A 19,611-nucleotide genomic window follows, 5' to 3' on the forward strand; every position below is an offset into this window, starting at 1 on the left:
CTTAGGGCCCAATTCAGACACGCTCAGACTTTGATTTCTTCCCTACCCCTTATAGGGGTGCTTCGAACACAAGGCCCGCGGGGCCTGATATCAGTAGTTTACACGTTCCTGCTGTCTCAAAGGTTAGCACATGCGGGTTGTGCGGTGGAACTCAGATGGAAGGGGCTGATTCCGAACCTGACTGAGGGGGATTGGCTTGATGCAATGTCTTCACACCTTGCGGTTTCACCAGCGGCTAATAATAAAGTGACGCAGCTTTATATCATCCATAGATGTTACATAACTCCTACCAGGCTATTGCATATGGGCAGATCTTCCTCGGCTAGTTGTAAAAGATGCCAGCATGATCGGGCAGACTTTGACCATATGGTGTGGCACTGCCCGGTAATAGCTAAATTCTGGAGAGAGGTCACAGACTTTCTCTCATCAGTAACAGGTAAACGAGTCCCCTGTGAGCCTGGGCTATGTTTGTTGGGTCTGATCCCACCAAACTCCTTGTCACACTATGAAGGTATATTTTTACGGGAGACCCTGTTCATGGCCAGGAAGGCTATTGCACTTCGTTGGATGGGAGATCTTCACCCAACGGTTCCACAATGGAAATCACTGCTCAACTCAGTAATACCTTACTCTAATCTAGTATACAAACATAGGGGATGTCCGTATAAATTTCTGGAAGTGTGGGGTAGTTGGTGCTCTTCGCCTCTTGCATCATTTAATGTAGGGGACCTCAGGTCCTCCCTAAACAGTCTTGGGGTTTAATTGAGTAAGCAGGGACGGGGTAGCGGGCCCCAACTGGGGGGGGGGGGGAGGTTCGATAGGGGGTTGGACGAGATCAGTCCTGGATGGTACAAGTGTTTATAAACAGGGTTGTATATATTTGCATTGCTTTTGTTCCTATAAATGTAATGGTTATACTCAATAACATACCGGAAAAGGATGTTCCACTTCTTATTCTCATTGTGTAACGGAGATCGATGTTGTTGTTTGTATGGTTATGTTACATTGAAATAATGGGTTTCTTGCATGTCACCCAAAATGTTATGTTTATCATACCTTGTGCACTGTGTATTTTCAATAAAATGAGTTTAAAAAAAAAAAAGACTGAGCGCAAGTAAGAAAGCGGTGATGGGATGAGTCCCAATGGCTCAGCGTTCAATACTGCTGACATTTTAGAGACAGCCTACGAATGAAAACCGAAGATGCAAGTATAGATTTTAAAAAAAATGAAGAAAAGAATGCAATATATTTCTTTAGAAAATAAATTAGCTAACTTTTTCTTAAAGAAGTGATATGGGAACGACCCTTTTAGTAACTAAAAAGTAGAATCCCAGAGTTTTCATTCTGTTTCCAATGGGCATGCATATGGAGATTTCTTGTCTTTCCTGCATTTTTTTATTGTTTTTATTTCACAGACACACTTGTTGCATAACTCTTTTGGCAAAGATTTCACTGCCTATTAGTTTATTATTGTTGTTCTTTATAAAGCATTTACATATTCATCAAATATATCCTGGATATCGCATTTCCATACTACTGGATTACTAACATACATTGAAGCCAAAATTAACTGGACCTGTATCCAGGAATTATTCTTTTTTACAGTGGCTATTCACACTGTGTTTGAGCCTTTTCAGCGGAGGTCTGTTATGTGAGTGTTTCCCGACGTATACCTCTGACAGAAGGCTCATGTGAATATCACTGTATAGACATACAATGGCATAAGTCACCCATAGGGTACCATTGTAAAAAGAGCATATACTGCGTGGTATTTACTGGATTCCTCTGTATTGAATAGTGTAGTTGACTATATTTTATTCACTACAGCTAAATATCCATATGACACATCTGTTTTTGTAAGAGAAAATTAAGTTTTTATTGCCTATTCAGATTTGTCTACAAATGACTTATACATATTTATGTGTGCTTTTACAAAGTACTCTAAACATATCCAGACATGATGTAACCCTATCAAACAAATGCCAAAAGGACTCAGTGTTATGACCAGCAAGTTGTGGACCCACTGGGCTACTCCACCGGTTTAGCTTAGGGACACCTCTAAGGGCATTATCTAAGTAGCCTCCCCGGTCTTCAACCTTTAACCCCTATACAGGGATCTGGTCTTCGCTGTGGGGAGGCTACCAGGTCGCTACCTCTTGAGATAGTCCCAGCTGAAAAGCTGCTGGCCAAGCGGACAAGAAACATTCACTGGCAGATGATACCTTGATGAGTGGAAAGTTCAAGCGTGACCCAGACAGTAGAAGGCAGACTGACAGCAGGCAGCTGGATGGAAGCTTAGGGTATGTTCACACGTAGTCAACAAAAACGTCTGAAAATCCAGAGCTGTTTTCAAGGCATTTTTCGCGGCGTTTTTCGCGCCGTTTTCGCGGCGTTTTTTACGTCCATTTTTGGAGCTGTTTTCATTGGAGTCTATGAGAAAACAGCTCCAAAAACGTCCAAAGAAGTGTCCTGCACTTCTTTTGACGAGGCTGTATTTTTACGCGTCGTCGTTTGACAGCTGTCAAACGACGACGCGTAAATAACAGGTCGTCTGCACAGTACGTCGGCAAACCCATTCAAATGAATGGGCAGATGTTTGCCGACGTATTGGAGCCCTATTTTCAGACGTAAAACGAGGCATAATACGCCTCGTATACGTCTGAAATTTGGCCGTGTGAACATACCCTAATAGCGGATGGATGGACATTGGTGGATGACAGATGAATGGACACAGGCAGATAGTGGACAGCTTGACACTGGCAGATAACTGGATACTGGCTGACAAGAGACAGCAGAAGCCGACTGGATACAGGCTGGAAGTAGATAACTGGACACAGGCTGACAACAGATAGCAATAGCGAACTGGATACAGACTGGTAGCGGATTACTGGATACAAGCTGACAATAGATAGCAATAGCGGACTGGAATCCGATGCATACAGGAACCTTTGCAGGATACAAACTGGGGAGTGATGCCAGGCAGCAATCTCATACCCCCTCATGGGTAAGGTGTTTCTGTGCATTATCATTGCTCACTAGTATTAATTTTTCTTTTATGTTTTTGTATTTCAATAAAGCTCAGATATTTTATGTTGCATTGGTGTCATGTAGACTCCATTGTCTATAGGTTATTATTTCAGCACAGGGAGTTGACGCCACTGAGACTATGTCCAGCTAATTGCTCGCATGCTTTCCCATGCACTTTTTAGGTTGACACAGCATTGTCCTGTGATCTGGATGTGGATTGTAGTTGTTTTCCAAATTGGCTTACAGGATACAAACTAGCTTGTTCCAATGCTTCTCATGCATAAGGTGGATAGTGGAGGTGCCTTAAATAGTCCTGGGGCAACAGGGATTGGTTGAGCAATTTTTGAATTTCGCTCAGGCACTTTAGGAGACTGCCAGCGTGCATGTCCGCACTAGGGACCGTGCGGCGGTGAGCAGAGGACAACAGAAGACAACTGCATTGTGGGAAGGAAGCAGGCCATCAGACAAGGTGCGAGACCTGGCGGCGGGTACCGCTGGTAGGACCGGAACCTGTAACCAGCATTACACCCAGCTCACAGATGTAACGTGAAGTGTACCTTTATTTATAAATTTGACTTTGCCTCCCTCCAGAAGTTTAAAAGTGAAGACCAACCGTTTCTCTTGTAAAGCTCATTACAAACTGGAGGTACATTCATATAGAGTAGTAAAACAGAGTAGACGTCATATGAAACAGCATAATTAACGTGTATGCATGGATAAAATGTAAAATGGCTGCCCACGTCGTGGGATGAGCTAAAAAAAAAGCAACAGGCGAACTATTTATGTTGGGCAAAGTTAGCTTTTTATGATATCTTGTAAAAATTAGGCTCATGCTGGGAAGTTACCCTTATGAAAGTCACCTCATGATGACAAAAAATGTTTGAATAAATTATAGGGGTATAAATAATAGTGAACACATATGGCCATTGTTCCCTTTCTGTTTTGGCATCTCCCCCCCTATAGCAGAATTTTAATCCAAATACAGTAATTTCAAAAATGTATTTGTAGTAATATGGCCAATATTCAAAATAGAAACCCCTTATTCATTTACCCCCAGAAAAAAGTTGTAAAAGTAAAAAAATTAGTTCTATGTACCAAAATAAAAGCCACCGAAAAATACAACTTGTCCTGCAAAATACAAGCCCTCAAACAGATATATACATATAAAAAAGTTATGGCTCTTGGAATCTGACGACACAAACATTTTTATTTTCTATGAAGATAGCTTTTATTGTGCAAAATTAGTAAAACTTAGAGTATACATATTTGGTAACGATGTAATGTTTTTTTTATTACCCAAAAAACATGAATAAAAGCTAATCCATAAGTTTTATGTACCCCAAAATGCTACCCTGAAAAATACAACTCATTCCGCAATATACAGATGGAAAAACAGAAATAAAAATCGATGCGCTCCTAACACCCAAAATAGGCCACATCCTTAAAAAAGGACCTGTCATATAGGTTAAACTGGTTAACGGACCTAAATAGCGCTGTCTCCCTGATTCCAGCGTCGTGTTTTTTCCCCTAAACCTTCCCGTTCCAGATATATGACCCACAGTTTTGTTAATGTGCTAATTTGCTGTAGTTAGCCAACCAGGTGTGAACTACCCTCAAGCTGCCGCGTGCTGATTGGTCAGCATCAGAGGCAGGGGAGCTAGCTCCACCATGGGAAAAGGAGCATAGTGCATGTCCCCTTGGCTAACTACAGCAAATTAGCATATAGGGAGACAACACAACAGTGGGCCATATCATTTGAATGGGTGGGTCCAGGAAAAAGGAAAAAACTCTGGAATCATGGAGACAGCGCTATTCAGGTCAGTTAACCAGTTCAACTTATATGACCTAGTGACAGGTCCATTTTTAAAGGTGCAGGTTCAGGAGGAATAACCGAAGAATGTTACAATGTAGAGTTCTAAGAAGATCTCCATTATTATTTCATAAGGAATATTTACTAAAACAGGCATGTCAGGGGAGCTGACAGGTCGTCTTTAAGTGGTTAAGGGAACACTAAACCTTTTAATGCATTATAAAACAGAAGATAAACTTGCTCACACTTGGTTTCAGCCTATAGGATTTTAGAAATCCTTCTTATTGCTTTAATTTTTGGGTGGTAGTCTGTAAAGAGGACCTAGACAGGGGCGGACATACCGCATGTGCAGCCGGTGCAGCTGCACAAGGGCCCCGCGTGGGAAGGGGGCCCGTTCCTCTGCTGGCCGACTCAGTTCTCAGCTGCGCGATGCTGAGGACTGAGACAGAGGCCCGTGGACCACTGGCGTAGCTATAGGGGTCGCAGCGGTCGCAATTGCGACCGGGCCCCGAAGCCAGGGGGGCCCACGGCCCCCCGCACCACATCAATAAAAAGTTACTATAGTAACTCGGGCCGCGGGCCCCTGTTACTATAGTAACATACTTTACTTACCTTCCTGGTTCCGGATCGCAGCGGAGGTCCTGACGTCAGGCGCTGTGCGCAGCGCATGACGTCACAGCGCTATGCCGCCGCGCACAGCATCGAGACTACAGAACTCCCGCCGCGGCCGAAGAGGAAGGTAAGATAGCCCTGACTGGCGGGGTCCGACTCCTGGGACCCGCCAATCAGCTGTTTTGAAGGGGCCGCAGCACTCGTACGAGAGCTGCTCCCCTTCATTCCTGTCACTTCATTCCGGTCACACTGTGAATCGGTTTCGGCGATTCACAGTGTGGGCGAGTAGTGAAATGAAGGGGAAGCAGCTCTCGTACGAGTGCTGCGGCCCCTTCAAAACAGCTGATTTGCGGGTCCCGGGCGACACATCAGCTATTGATGGCCTATCCTGAGGATAGGCCATCAATGTTTAGGGACTGCACAACCCCTAAGCCTACGATGTAGCAGGCTTAGGGGGCCCATGAGACAGGATCACAGATTGTGTGATGCTGTCTGCTGGGCCCTGTATCTAAGCCAATCACATGGTAGGCTTAGATACATGGCCCATGCGTGATCCTGTCTGCTGGGCCCTGTATCTAAGCCTACCACACTGTAGGTTTAGATACAGGGCCCCAGCACACAGTAATCTTATACTGTATAAGATTACTGTCTGCTGGACCCTGTATCTAAGCCTACCTTGTGGTAGGCTTAGATACAGGGTCCCACAGACAGTATCACACATGGGCCCTGTATCTAAGCCTTAGGGTATGTGCACAGACACTAATTACGTCCGTAAGTGACGGATGTATTTCGGCCGCAAGTACCGGACCGAACACACTGCAGGGAGCCGGGCTCCTAGCGTCGTACTTATGTACGACGCTAGGAGTCCCTGCCTCGCTGTGGGACAACTGTCCTGTACTGTAATCATGTTTTCAGTACCGGACAGTTGTCCGGCAGCGAGGCAGGGACTCCTAGCGTCGTACATAACTATGATGCTAGGAGCCCGGCTCCCTGCAGTGTGTTCGGTCCGGTACTTGCGGCCGAAATACGTCCGTCAATTCCGGACGTAATTAGTGTGTGTGCACATACCCTAACACATGTGTTACTAATCATTTTTTGTGTGTTTTCTTACAGGTTCGGTCGTTGGACTACGGCGGATTCCAGGACTACTTCGATGACAGCTTTTTTTTTTATTAATAAAATGGTTAATGAGGGTTGTGTTTTTTTTTTTTATTTCAATAAAATATTTTTTCTATGTCTTTGTGGTTTTTTTTAAACTATATTACTACCGCCTTAGTAATGGCCGCTGGCTGATTGACAGCATCCATTGCTAAGGCATGGCTTAGTGTTAGCCGGTGCAGAGGCTAACACTAACCCCCTTTATTACCCCGGTACCCACCGCCACCAGGGGTGCTGGGAAGAGCCGGGTACGATCCAGTACCTGACCATCTGTAGTGATGGTCGGCCACTGGGGTGGCCGCAGGCTGGTATTATCAGGAGGGGAAAGGCCAGATACAGTGGCCCTTCCTACCCTGGTGATGCTAGGCTGCTGCTGCTTTATTGTATCTGGCTGGTTATGAAAATGGGGGGGACGCCACGTCATTTAAAAAATAATTGGAAAGAACGATGTCGGGTCCCCCCCAATTTTCATAACCAGCCAGATACAACACAGCAGCAGCAGGCAGCATTACAAGGGTGGGAAGGGCCACTGTTTTTGGCCTTCCCCAGCCTAATACTACCAGCCTGCGGCCACCCCGGTGCCTGCCCGTCACTACAGCTGGTCGGGTACTGGTTTGTACCCGGCTCTTCCCAGTACCCCTGGTGGCGGTGGGTACCGGGGTAATAATGGGGGTTAGTGTAGACTCTGCACCGGCTAACATTAAGCCTCGCCTTAGTAATGGAGGTTGTCAATCAGCCAGCGGCCATTACTAAGGCGGTGATAATAAAGTTTAAAAAGATACAAGCACATAGAAATTTTTTTTATTGAAATAAAAACACAACCCTCATTAACCATTTTATTGAGAATAAAAAAAACGCCGTCATTGAAGTCCTCGTATCCGAAGTCCAACAACCGAACCTGTAAAAAAAACACAAACACACAAAAATAATCAGTAACACATAAAGAAGCAAAATTATTATTCTTACCTTTCCTGGGTCCAGCGCTGGAGCCGCAATGTCAGCGAGCTGGGCCCTGTATCTAATCCTATCATGTGTGATACAGTCTGCTGAGCTGTGTATCTAATCCAATCATGTATGATACTGTGCTGGGCCCTATATCTAATCCGATCATGTGTGATACTGTCTGCTGAGCCACTGTATCTAATCCTATCACGTGTGATACTGTCTGCTGAGCCACTGTATCTAATCCTATAATGTGTGGTACTGTCTGCTGAGCCACTGTATCTAATCCTATCATGTGTGATACTGTCTGCTGAGCCACTGTATCTAATCCTATCATGTGTGGTACTGTCTGCTGAGCCACTGTATCTAATCCTATCATGTGTGGTACTGTCTGCTGAGCCACTGTATCTAATCCTATCATGTGTGATACTGTCTGCTGGGCCACTGTATCTAATCCTATCATGTGTGATACTGTCTGCTGAGCTGTGTATCTAATCCTATCATGTGTGATACTGCCTTCTGAGCCACTGTATCTAATCCTATCATGTGTGATACTGTCTGCTCAGCCACTGTATCTAATCCTATCCATAGTTTATAGGGTCGTAGTGCTATAGATATGCTATGCTGTCTCCTATACACACACTTTTTTTTGGGGCGGACACATATGTATTGGGGCTATTTCCCGGACATTTTAAGCCCTGAGGGTATGTTCACACGGCAGCGTCTGTTACGGCTGAAATTACTGTGCTGTTTTCAGGAGAAAACAGCACCGTAATTTCAGCCGTAATGGCATGTGCAGGCGTCTTTTGCTGCGTCCACTACGGAAGTAATTGAAGCTGGTTTTCCATGGAGTCCATGGAAAACGGCTCCATTTACATCTGAAGAAGTGACAGGCAGTTTTTTACGCGCCGCCTTTCGACAGCGGCGCGTAAAAAAAAATGACCATCGGCACAGAACATCGTAAGACCCATTCAAATGAATGGGCAGATGTTTTCCGACGCTTTTGAGCCGCATTTTCGGATGTAATTCAATGCTAAAACGCCCAAATTACGTCCGTAAATAGTGTGTGTGTGAACCCAGCCTTAGTGACGCCCCGGCTGCTAGTGCTGCATTGTTGGGTCACTTAGGAGACCCAGCGATGCAGCTGAAAGCGGACCGTCGGCCATGAGAAGTTTGCGGGGTGGGGGGGGGGGGGGGGCCCTGGCACATTATCTGCACAGGGGCCTTTTGCAGTCTGTGTCCGCCACTGGACCTAGACAAGGGGCGGAGCTTCACAATCCTTTTGCAGACCAAGCAAGCGTAGGGACGCTCCTTCTACAGCCACTTGGCTTACAGCTAGAAACTGCATTGGGAGAAGGAGGAGATAGGGATAAATAGTTGATCTCTTAGGGGTAAATAGCTGAATTTTTTTCAGATTGCAATTAAATCTGGGAAATATAAATACCAGATAAGGTCAAAGGAAAGGAGGAAATTAAGGACAGAATTGTGGTTTTATTTTTGTGTATAATAAGCTATGAATATTGGGCTTCCTGGTTTCACAACAATAAGTCTGCAATGAAAAATCCTGATTGAGGAAGTAAAAGGTAAAAAAAATATTCAAAGCAAGTAATTAAGTGCTCTCAGACTGGATGTTTTAGACATTGAGACTATTTAAAGCATTTTTGTACATAGTAACAAAGCCAACAACATAGAGTAATGAGAAATCTGTAACTGAATACATGAATTTTTTTATAAGATTTATTTGTGTGTTACTAAGGCGATGAGCATTAGTGTTGGGATCGGTGCATATAAGGGGTTGCATTTGGCAATGAAAATGTAGAAACCTTTTACATTTTAAACTCCACGTTTGGATTTTATTGCAGTCCAAAAATAAAAAAGTGCTTATCCAGCGTACAAGACCTGCAGCCTATAAACCAAACCAACAACTGGCTTGTCTGGGCACGATCTAGACAGCAGGTTTCCTCACCTATTATAAACCAGGAGTACAGTGTTCCTTGGATCAGGCTTTCCACACTATCCTTGTGCGCATTTCCAAGCTCTAACTGCAGAGTTTTTATGGCTCAGTAACAAGCCAAGTATCTTCACCTGAGCTAACTGGGCTATCGGTAGTATCCGTACTGGAGTGGGGAAGGGAATGATATGTCCCACTAATCCTACCTGCCATTCCATAGAAATCCAGTCCCTCAACACACATTTAACAAAAGCCTCAGCCAGGGCCAGCCTTAGGGGTGTGCGAGCTGTGCGAGCGCACAGGGCGCTGCCCCCTCCAAGCATGTAGGGGGCGCCACTGGGCTCTGCCTCTACTCTGTGCTCTGATCTACACACACGGAGTAAATAAGAGCCGAGGAGCAGAGGGGAATGCTCCGCCCACAGCCCGTCCTGCACGAAGCCTGTGATCCTGTCAGCATGGAGAGATGGTGAGTGTCCGTGTATCTCTGTGTGTGTGTGTGTATACAGTGTGTGTGTGTGTGTATACAGTATGTGTGTCTGTGTGTATACAGTATGTGTCTCTGTGTGTATACAGTATGTGTCTCTGTTTATGCAGTATGTGTCTCTGTGTTTGTATGTGTATACGTTAGTGTGTGTGTGTGTGTGTCTCTGTGTGTATATAGTATGTGTCTGTTTATACAGTATATGTCTCTGTGTTTGTATGTGTATATGTTACAGTGTGTGTGTGTGTGTGTGTGTGTGTGTGTGTGTCTCTGCATGTGTTTGTCTCTTTGTAAAAGTATGTGTTCAATATTAAAGTAGAACAGATAAAACAAAGATATCTGTGCTGCCTCCTATATACCCTGCTGCCCCCTATATATTCTGCTGCCCCTTATATACCCTGCTGCCCCTTATAAACCCTGCTGCCCCTTATATACTCTGCTGCCCTTATATATATATATATATGCCTCTGTGTGTGTTTATATGTGTCTGTGGGTATAGTTATCATCTACGACATTATCTGTACTCAGAGTTATCACTGTGTTATCAGCGGTGTTACATGGGACTGAAGGTAACATTTACTGCATTTTCTGTATTCAGAGAGTTATCACTGTGTGTTATATGTGGTGTTACATAGGACTGCAGGTAACACTACTACATTATCTGTACTCAGAGAGTTATAACTGTGGTGTTACATAGGACTTCAGGCAACATCTACTACATTATCTGTACTCAGTTATTACTGTGTGTTATCTGTGGTGTTACATAGGGCTGCACATGAAATCTACGACATTATCTGTACTGGGTATATATGTGCCTGTGTGGGTATATATGGGTCTGCATGTGAATGGGTCTTTGTGCTTGTATATATGTGCCTTTTATGTATTTGTATATGTGTCTGTACGTCTATATATTTACCTGTATGTATATATTCCAGATGTGTGTATGTATATTTGCCTGTATGTCTAAATATCTGTCTTTATGTATTTACAGTATATATGTTCCAGTGTTTCTATATATGTGGTTAATTTTTGGTTTGTGCAATAGAGAGTCCTGCACAGGGCGCCATCCTACCTAAGGCTGGCCCTGGCCTCAGCAAACTAGGTTTCCTTACCCATTTCAACAAACGGATTGAAAGATAAAATAAAATTCTCATTGAATGTGTTTAGTAATAGCAAACCTAACGAAGAGACTTTAATCTGGTATATAAAAATGAGTCAGCATTTTAAGACATCTACAAGACCGTACTCAATTCATCTGAATAATCATTCAAAGCATACCTAACCTTTCAGGTGAATTTTCAGAATAAGCTGTCATATACAGGATGTGTACATGAGGAATAGCACTATTTTTGCCCTTTATATGATTTGTATTCTGCATTATTTACTAGTTTTCCTTCCTGCAGGCTGTAATTCTAATTCTCTGTTTTCTCTGAGCTAGTGGATGGAACTTAACTGCTATCATGTATTCCATATACTGCACACAGAGAAGAGGAAAATCCTGATTTCCTATCTCTATCTATCACATATATAGAAGCAGCTACAGCATGGAGGAGATTATTCAGCAGTAATGAGCAGTGTAGCTGAGAATCCAGCACTGGGGTGACATGTAACTCTTACCAGCAGACTGCATCTCCTCTGTCTTTCTGCTCCTCTTCCGCACTCCCCTCTCCTTAGACCTATATGGGCAGCATCTGTGTCTTTCACTCTGCGCCTGCTCCCTCCAACCCCCTCCAAAGATTTCTATAGACAGACTGTAAAGAAACACATCCCCACTTACTGAAGTCTGTCTCCTCTGCTCTATAACTACAGATGGATTTTGTTTGACAAAAGGGGGTGAACAGCAGATTAATGAAAGGGGGAGATCTAATGGAGGTAGCTTCATACAGAATTTGCATAGATAAAATGAATATATTTTAACAGCCAGTATATTAAGTTAATATACTTGATAAAGTGGATATACTATATATCGGGTATACTATTAGATTAAAATAAGTTGTTTTAAAAGTTAGTGTGCATTTAAGACTATAAATAGTAGTAGTATGTTTATGAAGATAACATATAATCGTACAAAATTTATCTTGTATAGAATCTCCTAGGCATTTTTAAGGTCATATGTGTTTCTTGTTAAAATGAATGCTTATTTAACAGTAATATATTTAAAGTGTGAACTAACTAAGGCTTTATTCACATCTGCGCAAGGATCCCGTTCTGATGTTCCGTCTGAGCTTTCCGTCGGAACGGTACCCTGACTGACACAAACGGAAACCAAAGGTTTCCATCGCCATTGATTTCAATGGTGATGGATTCGGTGCAATGGTTTCCGTTTGTCTCAGTTTTGCAGGGGTTCCGTCATTTTGACGGAATCAATAGCGGAATCCATTTATCAATAGCGGAATCCATTTATCATAAGCGTCAAATGCTTTCCCGCCACGTACAGTAGACTGATAGAAATACCATGGTGTGAAAAAAGCCTTAGAAGCTTCCACAGCAGGTAAAAAAATAGGGACCAAAATAGTGCAGCATGCGGCACTATATTGTCTGGTAAAATGCTGGGGAGCAAGTAGTAGGTGTACTATGGGGAACAGAAATTGGCGGGGGCGGGTTCTCTTGAGGTGCAGGGCCAGAGGGGAGAGTGTAGGTGAAAGCTGGGCCGTATTTAGTTGATGCTGCCCTAGGCACAGGGGCATGACCGGCCTTAGCTATGTTCGACCAGTGCGGTCGCACAGGGCGCCAGCCGCCACACGGCAAGAGGGGCGCCAGCGGGTGTGTGTATCCCCGCGCCGTTGCAACTACCAGCGGGGATAGAGACACTAAGTGCAGTCGCACCCGGGCGCTTCTTCACTTAGTGGCTACCACTGCAGCAGCCATAGCGGCTGCTAGCGGTGACACCGGGCATGAGGGCGGTGGCGCCGCTAGCAGCTGCTGTGGCTACTATAGCGGTAGCGACGGCACTATAGCAGAGCAGGGACATATCTCCCTGCTCTGCTGTCTACAAGCGCCACTGTAGCTCCCTTCAGCTACAGCGGCGCTAGTAGACAGCAGAGCAGGGAGATACCTCCCTTGCTCTGCTATAGTGCCCCCCTGTAGATATCAACCCCCCCCTTCCAGGATAGCGCCACCGTAGCTCCCTGAAGGAGCGGAATCCCCGTGTGGCCGGGGATTCCGCTCCTGGAGCGCTGCTTTATGTTTCTGTCCATATATGGACAGTGACATCAGGGAAAACTCCTGAAGCGGAATCCCCGGTCACAGTGTTGCAGACGCTATGATCGGGGATTCCACTCCAGGAGAAGCCAATGACGTCATGGACACAGACGTCAGGAGCTTCTCCTGGAGTGGAATCGACGGTCATAGTGTCTGCAACGCTGTGGACGGGGATTCCGCCTCAGGAGTTTTCCCTGATGTCACTGTCCATATATAGACAGAGGCATCAAGCATCGCTCCAGGACCAGAATCCCCGGCCACACGGGGATTCCGCTCCTTCAGGCAGCTACAGTGGCGTTATCTTTACTGGAAGGAGGGGTGGTTGCTATCTACAGGGGGGCTGTGGGCTTTGTGGCACTACCTACAAAGGACAACTGTGCAGGAGCACACAAAATACCCAGCTTTCCCGGGTATAAAAAAAAAAGTGTGGAAATAAACTTAGATATAACTTTTATTTAATCTAGCTAAAAGGATTAATCCTTTACTCAGACTAAATAAAAGTTATAACTTAGTTTATTTCCACACATTTATTTGATAGCTGGGAAAGCTGGGTATTTTGTGTGCTCCTGCACAGTTGTCCTTTTTTTAATCCTTTTTTTTCACTCCCTACCAGGGGGCTGTGGGCTGCGTGACACTTCCTACCGGGGGTCTTTGCGACACTTCCTACAAGGGGTCTTTGCGGCACTCCCTACAGGGGGCTGTGCGGCACTCCCTACAGGGGGCTGTGCGGCACTCCCTACAGGGGGCTGTGCGGCACTCCCTACAGGGGGCTGAGCGACACTCCCTACAGGGGGCTGTGGCGCTATCTACAAGGGGGCTGTGTGGCGCTACCTACAAGGGGGCTGTGTGGCGCTACCTACAAGGGGGCTGTGTGGCGCTACCTACAAGGGGGCTGTGTGGCGCTACCTACAAGGGGGCTGTGTGGCGCTACCTACAAGGGGGCTGTGTGGCGCTACCTACAAGGGGGCTGTCTGGCGCTACCCACAAGGGGGCTGTGCGGTGCTACCCACAAGGGGCTGTGTGGCGCTCCCTACAGGGGGCTGTGCGGCACTCCCTACAGGGGGCTGTGCGGCACTCCCTACAGGGGTCTGTGTGGACCTCCCGATAGGGGGCTGTGTGGCACACTCTACAGGGGGTTGTGTGACGCTATCTACAAGGGGGCTGTGTGGCGCTATCTACAAGGGGGCTGTGTGGCGCTATCTACAAGGGGGCTGTGTGGCGCTATCTACAAGGGGGCTGTGTGGCGCTATCTACAAGGGGGCTGTGTGGCGCTATCTACAAGGGGGCTGTGTGGTGCCTTCTACAAGGGGGCTGTGTGGCGCTATCTACAAGGGGGCTGTGTGGCGCTACTTACAAGGGGGCTGTCTGGCGCTACCCACAAGGGGGCTGTCTGGCGCTACCCACAAGGGGGCTATGTGGTGCTACCTACAAGGGGCTTCGTGGTGCTACCCACAAGGGGGCTGTGTGTTGCTACCTACAAGGGGCTACGTGGTGCTACCCACAAGGGGGCTGTGCGGTGCTACCCACAAGGGGCTGTCTGGCGCTACCCACAAGGGGGCTGTCTGGCGCTACCCACAAGGGGGCTGTGCGGTGCTACCCACAAAGGGCTGTGTGGTGCTACCTACAAGGGGCTGTGTGGTGCTACCTACAAGGGGCTGTGTGGCGCTACCTACAGGGGGAATCTGTGAGTGGGGGTCTGATGGTCATTTTACTGAGTGGTGGGCTGATGGTCATTTTGCTGTGAGTGGGGGGTTGATAGTCATTTTTCTGTGAGTGGGGGGCTGATGGTCTTCAAGTGGTTTCCACCTCTGACCTCCAATTGAAATTAATAGGAGGCAGAAGATACCTGCGGCGCTCGTTTGGAGCTTTTTTTTCCTGCGTCTTTTGCATTCGCTTCAACAGCTTAAGAGAAAACACAAAAAAAGGTCACACAATGCTGTCAGTTGCTGAAGGAATTTTGAGGCAGATTTTTTTTGCCTTAAAAAAACGTGTGTGAACATGCCCTTCGAGTGGAGTGCTTGCTCTTAGCCGTTTTCTGTCTTTCTCCAACCAATTTTTGGTAGGGGGGCCCTGAGGAAATTTTGTTTTTCCAGTGCTGCCTCGAGTCCGAAAAGGTTGGTAAACTCTGTACTAGGGTCCCGTCATGGAGCAGCTCAGTTCGTCATGGGAACGGGGCCTAGATGAGTACAATTTTTGTTTTTGTTGGGGGCACTATCTACAAGGGGGAGGTGTGGGGACTATATGGCACGATCTACAATGGGGAGGTGGGGGGCTGTACGGCACTGTCTACAAGGGGGAGGTGCGGGGACTGTATGGCACGATCTACAAGGGGGAGGTGGGAGACTGTATGGCACTGTCTACAAGGGGGAGGTGCGGGGACTGTATGGCACAATCTACAAGGGGGAGGTGGGGGGCTGTATGGCACGATCTACAAAAAGAAGGTGGGGGACTATGGCACTGTCTACAGGGAGGCTATATGGCAAAATCTACAGGTGGGCATTATACTGTGTGGGGGCCACTAAGCGGACATTATACTGTGTAGGGGTACTATAGGGGGCATAATACTGTGGGCACAATTAGAGGACAAAATACTGTGTCCTTGAAGGGGTTGTAATATATTATATTATTAAATATTATTATTATACTGTATGGGGGCACTAAAGGGGCATTATAATTTTTTTATGGGGCATTTTTTTTTAATGATGGGGTGGGGCACCGGAAGATCATTTCACACAGGGCGCCATCTATCCTAAGGCCGGCCCTGCACAGGGGTACCGGGAAGAGCCGGGTACAATCCAGTGTCCGACCATCTGTAGCGACGGCCGGGCACTGGGGTGGCCGCAGGCCGTCGGTGTTAGGCTGGGAAAGCCCAAAAATCGTGGCCCTTCCCGTCCTGATAATGCTAGCCTGCTGCTGCTATGTTGTATCTGGCTGGTTATGAAAAGTGGTGTTAACCCCATGTCATTTTTTTCTGATTATAATTTTTTTTTTCTTTAAAAATGACGTGGGGTCCCCCAATTTTTCATAACCAGCCAGATACAACATATAAGCAGCAGGCTAGCATTACCAGGGTGGGAAAGGCCATGGTTTTTGGGCTTTCCCAGCCTAATAATACCAGCATGCGGCCGCCCCATTACACAACCATCACTGCAGACAGTCGGGTACTGGATCGTACCCTGTTCTTCCCGGTACCTTGGTGGGTACCGGGGTAATAATAGGGGTCAGTGTTAGCCTTTTCAACAGCTAACACTATGCTCCTTCTTAGTAATGGATGCTGTCAATCACACAGCGGCCATTACTAGGGCAGTAGTATTATAGTTAAAAATAACACAATTTTTTTTATTGAGATAAAAAACACCCACACAACCCTTGTTAACCATTTTATTGAGAATAAAAAAAAAAATGCCGTCTTTGAAGTAGTCCTCGAATCCGAAGTAGTCCAACAACCAAACCTATAAAAAAAACACAAAAAAATAAATAATTAGTAACCAATATAAAAGCAAACTAATTATTATACTTCCCTTTCCTGGGTCCAGCGCTGGAGCGATGGGAAATGCCTGACATCACTGCCCATATATGGATAGTGACATCAGGAGCAGTGCTGAAGTCCCCAAGCAGAGTGATAGTACAGGCTCCAACCCGGGACTACGGTCCAGGGAAAGCTCCTGATGTCAGGGGCTTTCCCAGAGTTGGAATTCCCAGACAGATCGCTAATAGGGGCTTTGCCCCAGGATTCCAGCCCTGGGAAAACTCCTGATGTCACTGTCCATATATAGACCGTGACGTCAGGAGCAGTGCTGGAGTCCCCGGGTAGAGCGCTAGGTGATCTGCACAGGATATGTCATAAATGTCAGAAAGATGTGTGTTCCACCTCTGGGACGCGCATCTATCTCTAGAATGGTGTCCTCTAAATCCTGTTCTACCTTTTTTCTGCTCCCGCTGCCTTCCGGCCACTGCCTGACTATGTGGTTAGGAGTTACGAAAACTCGCTGAGCTACGCTGTTTCCGTAAAACCCATAGTAGTGAATGGCAGTTACAGAAGCATGCGAGCTATGCTGTTTCCATAACTACTATTCGGTTTTATGAGACTTAAAGAAACAACGTAGCTCAGCAAGTTTACAGTTCCCCCTACTTGCTCAGAACATACACAGCTGTGCTCACCAGTCCTGAGCTCTGTGGGGGGTTGTCGCAGGCAGGAGGAGAGCTGTGTGTATGACTGCTCCTCCCCAGCCCTCTCTTCCTCAGTCCTCCCTGCCTGTCTGCTATTTAAATAGCTGGGGCTGAACTCGGTGTTCTGCACAGGCTGCATTAAATGACATCACATGTGATGTATAATGCAGTCGGCCAGTGCACACACGCTTTGTCTGTGCAGAAGAACATCGTACGTTACATTACACATCTCCCGCTCCTGTTCCCTGCGCTACCCGAGCTTTTTAATAAATTTTACAGGCCCAGACCTCTCCTGGTTCAGTACCTACATACTATACAGGATAGCGGCTCCAGCTCAATGGAGCGGTGGCCCACCATGAAAATTCCTGGCAAACTACATGGCCAATCCGCCCCGGCCTCCATTTATCAATAGGGCGCCATCAATCTCCAGTCCGGTTTGGAGATTCTTTGACAGCTGATCACCCTGGGAGATTAGGTCTAGCCTGAGTGGAAGTCTCCAGAATGTGCTTCTGCCTCTTAGTTCTCAGGATTTTAATGTTATAGTTTATCCTAGTGATATGCCATAACATTATATGATGGGAATACCCCTTTTGATGTTTTTGTATTGAGTGAACCAATTAACCCTAAAACTTCAATTTTCTTGCTGACTAATAATAACATTTAAATTGTACTTACTTCTATTGTTTTGAGATTCCATGTGATTTTTTTATTTTTTATTTTAATGACTGATTAATAATAGGATTATTTTTTTTTTTAAATTAATGTGCCTGTATGTTTTGTTCTATTTTAGGGAATACAGTGTAAAAGCAAACCAACATGTAAGTATATTGATTTCTTGAAGAAAATATTTTTTATATTAATTTGTTAATTATATTATGTATACAAGTCAAATCAACTGGATATGAAAAACACCATTAAGGGGGGATTCACACAAACGTGTATTCGGTCCGTGCGGGCCGCGTGGTTTTCACGCGCCACGCAAAGACCAATACAAGTCTATGGGGCAGTACAGACAGTCCGTGCTTTTTGCGCAGCGTTTGTCTGCTGCGCAAAAAACGTGACAGGTTCAATATCTCCGCGTATTTCGCGCATCACGCACCCATTGAAGTCAATGGGTGCGTGAAAACCACGCAGGTCGCACGGAAGCACTTCCGTGCGAACCGACTGAAACAGCGCACCAGCTGTCAAAAGGATGAATGTAAACAGAAAAGCACCACGTGCTTTTCTGTTTCCAAACATCCAAATGGAGTGTCTTTGAGATGAGCGAACCCGGACAATCGAACCAAACTTCACCGGGTTCGGCCGAACTCGTTTTGGCCGAACCCGGCAAAAAAATTTCCGGTACGCGACGTCAGGAGATAGTCACTGTCCAGGGTGCTGAAAGAGTTAAACTGTTTCAGCACCATGGACAGTGACTACCGATCCCAATAAACATGAACCTGTAAAAAAAAACGAAGTTCTCACTTACCGATAACTCCCGGCTTCTTCCTCCAGTCTGACCTCCCGGGATGACAATTCAGTCCAAGTGACAGCTCCAGCCAATCACAGGCCAAGCACAGGCTGCAGCGGTCACATGGACTGCCGCGTCATCCAGGGAGGTGGGGCCCGATGTCAAGAGAGGCGCGTCACCAAGGACGCGTCACCAAGGACGCGTCACCAAGGCAACGGCCGGGAAGTTCTCGGTAAGTACAAACTTTTTCTTTTTTTTTAACAGGTTGCTGTATATTGTGTTCGGCATTCACTGTCGAGGGTGCTGAAAGAGTTACTGCCGATCAGTTAGCTCTTTCAGCACCTTGGACAGTGACGGGCGTCGACTAGCCTCATCTCTATGATGACGGCTGCGCGAAAATCACGCAGCCGCGCATCATACACGGATGACACACGCAGCTGTCAAATGGTTTTTGCGCGTGCAAAACGCTGCGTTGTTTGCGCGCGCAAAAACGCAACGTCCGTCTGTATCTGCCCTAAGCCTCATATACACTTTGCATTTTCATGAGTTTTTGTTTTGAAGGTATTTTCGTTGTTCTGCTTCTATGACGAAGCAGAACAACAGAGACAAAATACAGGTGTGAATGAAGCCTAACTTTACTGGACAAGTATGTGACATATATAACCACATGTAAAAATGCAATAGCATTTCCTAGAACTGTTATGACGTGTGTGAATGCTTCCATTCTCTCTTTATTTAGAATACTGTCGGCTCATTTGTTTGGTCACATTACGTCCATGATAAGAATAGAGGGAACTCCCTGCAGTATA

General features: G+C 46.0%; 1 protein-coding gene across 1 annotated transcript in view; it reads left to right on the plus strand.

The window, feature by feature from the left end:
* IL17REL (interleukin 17 receptor E like) overlaps positions 1-19,611 on the plus strand; it is a 199,303-nt gene that overhangs the window by 18,459 nt on the left and 161,233 nt on the right. Inside the window, exon 2 of the mRNA XM_075859407.1 lies at positions 18,143-18,170. Within this exon, the coding sequence (XP_075715522.1) occupies positions 18,143-18,170 (28 nt within the window). The remainder of the gene's footprint in view (positions 1-18,142; positions 18,171-19,611) is intronic.

The sequence above is a fragment of the Rhinoderma darwinii genome, chromosome 3, assembly GCF_050947455.1.
Source record: "Rhinoderma darwinii isolate aRhiDar2 chromosome 3, aRhiDar2.hap1, whole genome shotgun sequence".
In the NCBI taxonomy this organism is placed as follows: domain Eukaryota; kingdom Metazoa; phylum Chordata; class Amphibia; order Anura; family Rhinodermatidae; genus Rhinoderma; species Rhinoderma darwinii.